This window comes from Lactuca virosa, chromosome 7 (assembly GCF_052849685.1).
Source record: "Lactuca virosa cultivar CGN04683 chromosome 7, Lactuca_virosa_CGN04683_v6, whole genome shotgun sequence".
NCBI lineage: Eukaryota > Viridiplantae > Streptophyta > Magnoliopsida > Asterales > Asteraceae > Lactuca > Lactuca virosa.
In genome coordinates this window covers 286,399,865-286,406,927 of record NC_136432.1, presented here as the reverse complement: position 1 = coordinate 286,406,927, position 7,063 = coordinate 286,399,865, and the positions used below count along the sequence as shown (strand labels likewise).

The 7,063-nt window shown below is 32.1% G+C and overlaps 1 protein-coding gene across 2 annotated transcripts; it reads left to right on the top strand.

The window, feature by feature from the left end:
- The first annotated feature begins 2,875 nt into the window (after positions 1-2,875).
- Positions 2,876-6,859, top strand: LOC145124371 (Sec14p-like phosphatidylinositol transfer family protein). Of its 2 annotated transcripts, none has more exons than XM_079059692.1 (11): positions 2,876-3,148; positions 3,629-3,708; positions 3,820-4,123; positions 4,197-4,563; positions 4,638-4,715; positions 4,987-5,141; positions 5,311-5,410; positions 5,486-5,575; positions 5,671-6,102; positions 6,190-6,264; positions 6,590-6,859. In XM_079059692.1, exons 2-11 carry the CDS (start codon positions 3,702-3,704, stop codon positions 6,605-6,607), a joined length of 1,626 nt encoding a protein of 541 aa, XP_078915818.1. In that variant the 5' UTR covers positions 2,876-3,148; positions 3,629-3,701; the 3' UTR covers positions 6,608-6,859. The 2 variants fall into 2 exon arrangements, with proteins under 2 accessions (XP_078915818.1, XP_078915817.1); XM_079059691.1 differs by having other exon boundaries at positions 3,626-3,708.
- The last annotated feature ends 204 nt before the right edge of the window (positions 6,860-7,063 follow it).

Genomic DNA, 7,063 nt, shown 5'->3' with positions numbered 1-7,063 from the left:
ACATTTGATGGACTTAGGCTTTTAGATCCTGGCTTAATGGAGTGTTCTAATGGATAAAGTTGGAAATTTTATCCATTAAGACCTTTAAAAAAATCCAATCCGAGCTTTTGAGTTCTGGAGGTTAAGGGTTAAGGGTTTATCCATTAAGCTGTTTTGGACACTGACCACGACGTGTGAGTGGTCATGGCGCGTTGGCGGGGTTTTCCCGCGTCTGTTTTGTTATTTAGTTACCACACCACGACTATGGGGTTGGCTACAACGTGATGGGTCAACCGTTAACTTTTTGACCAATTTGGCTTTTGGTCAAACTTAGGTAGAATTGAGTATTTGGATAATTACTAGTTCCAATTTGGCTTTAGGTAACTTGTGTTAGTTGTTTTCGTTGATGAGGTAGCTGTTGAGATTCTATTGTTTAGTTCAAGTGAGTTTTTCACTGTATTACGTATGTCATAGTTACGATAGCTGGGCTGCGTATATAGCTGTGTTGTTAGTATCTTGATTGTTGCTGTATGATTATTTGTTATATTTAAGTCATTTCAGACTCAGGGTTGATACAGACCTGGGGTTGATGCAGACTCGTTGCTATATTTGAGTCATTTTAGACCCGGGGTTGATACGAACCAGTGGTTGATGCGGACCCGTTGCTATATTTGAGTCATTTCGGACTCACGGTTGATACGGACCCGAGGTTGATGTGGACTCGTTGCTGTTATATATGCTGTGTTGCGTTGTATGTGATATTTTTGGACTCACTAAGCTTTTGTTTACAGTTGTGGATTAAACATTTTTGCAGACACTTCAGATGATTGTGAGAAGACGAAGACGTGACTGTACACACACATCAACAATTTTATGATTTGAGATTCGATGATACTTTCGTTATAACTCTGATTTATGGATTTTAGTTTATAAACAAATGGTTTTAACTTAAATGTACATTTATAAAAATGAGTGTTTATGTTAGTTTAAAAATAAAAAATTTATTTTGAAAAATGAAATGTTACAAATGAATTTAGAGAATAGGTTGTGATTTTTGAATGAAACATCTCTTTATATATATAAAAAAATGAACATTTGAAAGGAAAAAAGAATTTGGTAAATGACTTGTGTTAAAGATTTGTTGCTTATTTTGATTTTTTTTGTTTTTCTTTTGCAAAAATTATATTTTATCATGTCTTGTTAATTTTTAAAATTCTCTTTTCATAGAATAAATAATCATTTAAGAAATATATAGAAAAAAACGACCAAATCATTGTAAAATCTGTCCATTCTCAAGTCATTTTCATGATTATCCCATTTTTCAAAATAATTACTTATCGAGGTTAAGCTCCGGTCAGTTATTTACTTTTACCAAGGGAAAAAAAGAATGTGATGCAGGAATTTGTCCATGGACCCCCACGCAGTGTATCATTCCGTCGGGTCCTCCCCCTCCCCGCTGATTTATTTTGGAGTCGTCGGATCATTTAATGCTCCTTGATTTCGTACCTAGGATACATTCCTAAATCTGACGGACATGTCCGGATCAGAGCCGTCCACGTGGCGTAAGGAACATGCCTATTACTGGTAACCCAAATCGTAGGTTCTACCAGAAGAATCTGGCTGGCTAATCTTCTGTGGGTTAAAATTGGAAATATAAGATTCTAAAAAGTAAATCTTGTTTTTACTTTTTAATTACCTTTTAGCCCCCTTAAGTATGAGCAAACTGCTTTATGGTCCCAACACATTTTTGTTTAATGTGTGTGTGATTGCGGGGGGATTTTGGGAAAACATTTGAAAACAAAACTAAATACCTTTTAAATAAGCTACCAATAATCTAAGTTAACTTAACGTATACATTAATGATGCTTTTGTAGTTTTGTCATCTTTATATCCTTTCTCTCTAACTTGAAACATAAAATATATATTAAATATAATAATTCATTTTGGCATTTTTACAAGAGGGGACACAAGAAAGCATTAACTTCTATTTTGTTTTATTTTTCTTGTTTATTTTAGCTTATTCTGTTTTTGTCTTTAAACTTGAGAATAAACGTTAACCACCTACTGAAATTACTTTTATAAACAATCAATTTACATGCTAAATATATTTTAAAAGGCATACAAATGATTTAGATATTTGATTAAAATAAGAAATTCTATGAAATACTATCGAAGTAATATAACTTTAGTATCAATTATTATAAAACAAAAAATAGAAGTTTGAATAATTATCCAAAATTATAATATGACATTTTGATGGAATCAAGATAAAAAGCATTGCATTTTTTAGGATATAAAAAGTATTAAAGATGACATCAATTTATTTTTTGTTTTTTATTTTATTTTATTTTATTTTTTGTCTATATTGTCTTCATTAATGACCATTCATGATGACACACTCATAACAACTTCACTTATAACTCATAGAAATGTGTTGTGAAAGTGATTTATGACCTCAAAAACCAAAACAAAATAATCGATTGTTATAAAATCATCGTAAGAAATATATTTTTTAAATGTTTCGGCCATAAAGAATATATTTGTGAAAAAACGGCACATAGTGAATGTAATTAATATATCACAAATTTGGTTAAAAGAAAGGGTAAAGAGGTAACTTAATTTTACCATTTTATAGCCAATTTAGTTACATTTGGTATGAACTTGAATAACTAAAAACGTTTATTTAACCACTAAACAATTTGATTATCAAAACATATACAAACATCCCTTATTTGTCTGGGCTAATGTTAAGGCATAAAAAAGGAATAGTTATTTTAAAGTATTGAAGGGTTTCAAAGTGATGTTAAATCTATACGAGGGGTGTATTGGGTAAGTTTTTTCATAGAATAGGGCAAAAAATGCAAATAAACAAGTTCAAAAGGGAGGGGGACATGGGTGACAAATAAGCAAAGGGGAAACAAGCAGCTGGAAAACCTTCGTAAGGAGAAAAAAGTTAGTTGGGTGTGAGAAAGAAGAAAACCTATACATACAACATATACATACAAAATCAATCTCTGTGTGCTCTTCCGCAGCGAAGATTTGTTCTTCAATCGAGAAAGATCCCGGCTCATACTTTCAATCCTTCTCGTGAATTTATATTAGTATATGTAAAAAGACGTTTACCCCAGCTTTGCAGATTGTGATCCCACGCTTATGTTCTAGGGTTTCGGTATGTTCTTTATATTAATAAACTTTCTATTGAACCAAAAGTCGTCTGATTCAATCGATGCAATTGTGTTTAAAGAATAGAGACGTGCTGGTGTTTGTTTGGGACCAGTTTGAGATCTGAGTGGTTTGTTGCTTGCATTGTTGAAATTTGTCGGTGTAACTTTTTCTTCAATGCAATAATCTTCACTGTAATCAAATTAGTTTTTGCTACATTAACTACGCTTAGTTTTCAGATTTCTTGAGTCGATAATTTCTTGTATGGTTGCATATGCATCGCTAAATCTGCAAAACCGACAATTCTAAGAACAACAGATAGCTTTGAAGTCACGGCATTTCGGAATTTTATGAAATTATGAAATGGATCAGGGATTAGATTCTTATTGCTGTTATGCTTGGTTTTTCTTCTTCTTGTCTACTGCTCAGATATACAAGAAATTCTAGATCTGCATCGTTTCTTCATTCCTTTTTGTTCTTACAGAAGATACATGGCTTGTGATGGTTGCCTTCATTAAAGTCTTCTGCTGCTGAGTTTCTACCTTCTGTACCTGGCAAAAATGTCAGGTAAGTTTCACGTTTTATTGCCGGGTAACATTAATTATTCACTTAGTCAGAAGCCCTTTTTTGTTTTACAAACAGAAAGTGTAATCTTTCTTTATAATTTTCTTCTATTAGGCCTAGAAGGAGCTGATGCTTTTGATGACATTAAAGAAAGGAGGATGGATTTCGAAAATTCTGAAGACGAGAGACGAAGATCTAAAATTGGAGCTTTAAGGAAGAAAGCAATAAATGCTTCAAACAAATTCACCCATTCACTTAAGAAAAGGGGAAAGAGAAAAGTTGATTACAGAGTTCCTTCGGTATCAATAGAAGATGTACGTGATGCAAGTGAAGAGAGAGCTGTCCATGAACTCCGACAAAAGCTCCTTGACAAAGATTTACTCCCAGAAAGACATGATGATTATCATACCCTTCTGAGGTTAGTAATTTCTTTCAGTTTCTTAAAAGATCTGTTAAAAAATGTTAAAACTTATTTGTTTATTTTCATACAGGTTCTTGAAAGCAAGAGATTTTAACATGGATAGAACAATCCGGATGTGGGCAGAAATGCTACAATGGCGAAAAGAGTATGGAACAGATACAATATTGGAGGATTTTGTATATGAAGAACTCGAAGAAGTATTACAATATTACCCTCATGGGTACCATGGAGTTGATAGAGAAGGAAGACCTGTTTATATTGAAAGACTTGGCAAAGCACACCCCAGTAGACTCATGCGCATTACTTCTATTGACAGATACCTAAAATACCATGTTCAAGAATTTGAAAGGGCTTTTATTGAAAAGTTTCCCGCTTGTTCAGTTGCAGCAAAAAGACAAATTTGTTCCACTACAACAATTCTTGATGTACAAGGCTTGGTATGTGATATATAAACTGTTTAAAATTTTTATGTTTTCTACATTGACAACCAATTTTTATATAATATATGCAGGGATTGAAGAATTTCACTCCAAGTGCTGCAAGTATTCTTGGAGCCATGGCCAAGGTTGACAATAACTATTACCCAGAGGTAAATAAAATTAAATCACTCCTTCCTTTAAATTGAAATCGGTAAATTGCAGGAAATAGCAACGTACTTTACTCTTTTCACCAATACAGCCAATGTACTTTTAACTTATATATTTTTTTTTTATTGATAATAGCAATATGTAAAAATAAAGTACAATTGCTATTATTGGTAAATAAATTTAATCTGTTATGTGTAAAAAAATAAAGTAAGTTGCTGTGAGCTGCAATTTTCCCAATTATAAATACCAATGGATTTACAAAATTAATGGCAGACTTTACACCGTATGTTTGTGGTCAACGCTGGGTCAACTTTCAAGAAGTATTTATGGCCTGCTGCTCAAAAGTTTCTAGATGCAAAAACAATCTCAAAAATTCATGTGTTGGAGCCTAAATCATTGGGGAAATTACTTGAAGTCATTGATCCAAGGTTTGTGTTGTTTCATAATCTGTCCTTGTTTTATTAGGGAAAATTACATTTTCTTTAGTAATAATAGCAATGTACTTTGTTTTTTTACCCATAAGTGAATTGCTATTATGGGAAAAAAGTAAAGTATATTGCCTATATTGAATCATCTGATTCTTTCCTATTGATGCAGTCAATTACCTGATTTCCTTGGTGGTTCTTGTACCTGTCCTGGTGAGTTTGGTTGCCTTAGGTCAAACATGGGTCCATGGAGCGACCCGGAAATAATGAAGGTATATAAAACATTTTCAGTTGTTTATATTTATATATAAATAACAACTTTCTAATTATTTTATTTTTCTTCACAGGTTGTGAATAATACAGAAGCCACATTTGTAAGACAAATCACAAGAGTTTCTGGTGATGAACAGAAACTTGATTCTTCTATGCCCCCAAAGGCAAGTATATTTATTATATACTATTGACAAATTTTGACATTTTAGAATTATGATTTTGACTTTTTTTTTTTTTTTTTTTTTTTAAATTTATACAGGTGATGTCATCTGATTCTTCTTCAGTCTACTATAACTGTGATGATCAATTTAGTGTCACGGATCAAGAAGTTGAGATAGAAAACAATCATGAAACAGCTTCTGATGATTTTATATTAATGGAGATTGTGAAGAGGGGATTTAATTACATAGGAAGACCACTGGTGTCATTGGTGGAAAAACTGATTGTTCTAATTACCATTCTACCATTTGACTTTTTGAAAAGACAGAAGAATGTTTATCCTACTAACACAGTGGAAGATGAACCACAAGAGAGTGTGAATCCGTTTGTTGAGAGACTTGAGAAGCTTGAAGGGCTACTTGAAGAACTTAAAAGGAAACCGGCTCGGATACCTGTTGAAAAAGAGAATATGTTGTATGATTCGTTGGAGAGGATTAAATTAGTCGAATTTGATCTTAATAAAACCAAAAGTGTAAGCCTATTTAAAATGTTTTTAATCATGGAATTATTATTATTATTAAAAATTAAGATTTTGGAGTAATGATCTTGTGCCTTGCAGGTACTTCATGCTACAGTGGTGAAGCAACTTGAGATTGCAGCCTTGATGGAGAATATACAGGAGTCAAAATTTCGCGTAAGATATATATATATATATATATATATATATATATATATACCCTATTTTAATTAAATAATATTATTTAGAGTAGAATACAGTTTTTGTCCCTGAGAAATGAATATAGCTAATTTTTACAATTTAGGTCCCAAAAAGTTCTCTCTAGCAATTTAGATCCTTATTTGTAACATTTTTGGGACCAAAATTGCAAAAAATTGTCATTTTACTTAAGAATGGGCCAAATACGTTATAGGTATCTCAAATAAGAACCAAAGTTATAAACATGTAATTTAGTTTAATATTTTATTAAAGATTAAAATTTAAAAATGGTATTTGGGTGCAGCGGCGGAGGATCTGTTGAAGGTGCGGTGGACAAGCGGTGAATTGTTTTTGGCAATGTGAATGTGAATGTGAGGTGTGTAAAAACTAAAAAAGTAATAGAGAGAGTAAAAAGTAGGAGGTGAATCTATTATGGTGAAAACAAGTGTTAGAAAAAGGTTTACTTAGGAGTATAAGATCAAAGAGGAAACTGAAAGCAATACAATTTATGGAATGAGATCCGCTTATGGTTGACATCTTTAAATACTACTATACCACCATATATTTGGAGTCATGTTCTAAATCTATGATTTCTCAAAAATCACCTCATAAAACATAAAAGCATTCAAGATCACTCAAATTGGTGTATAAAACCCAAAGCATGGGTGCCCAATGTAATATATTTACAAATTTGGTGTGCATGCATATTCATTCATTAATAAATTCAAAAGATTGCTTTCATTTTGTTAGTGTAAACATATATATATATATATATATA

What these genes read in the sequence shown, in the direction of transcription:
- LOC145124371 (XM_079059692.1), top strand. An exon ending in GATTATCATACCCTTCTGAG is followed by an intron (nt 4,124 to 4,196) that starts GTTAGTAATTTC and finishes ATTTTCATACAG; the next exon opens with GTTCTTGAAAGCAAGAGATT. An exon ending in TTCTTGATGTACAAGGCTTG is followed by an intron (nt 4,564 to 4,637) that starts GTATGTGATATA and finishes TAATATATGCAG; the next exon opens with GGATTGAAGAATTTCACTCC.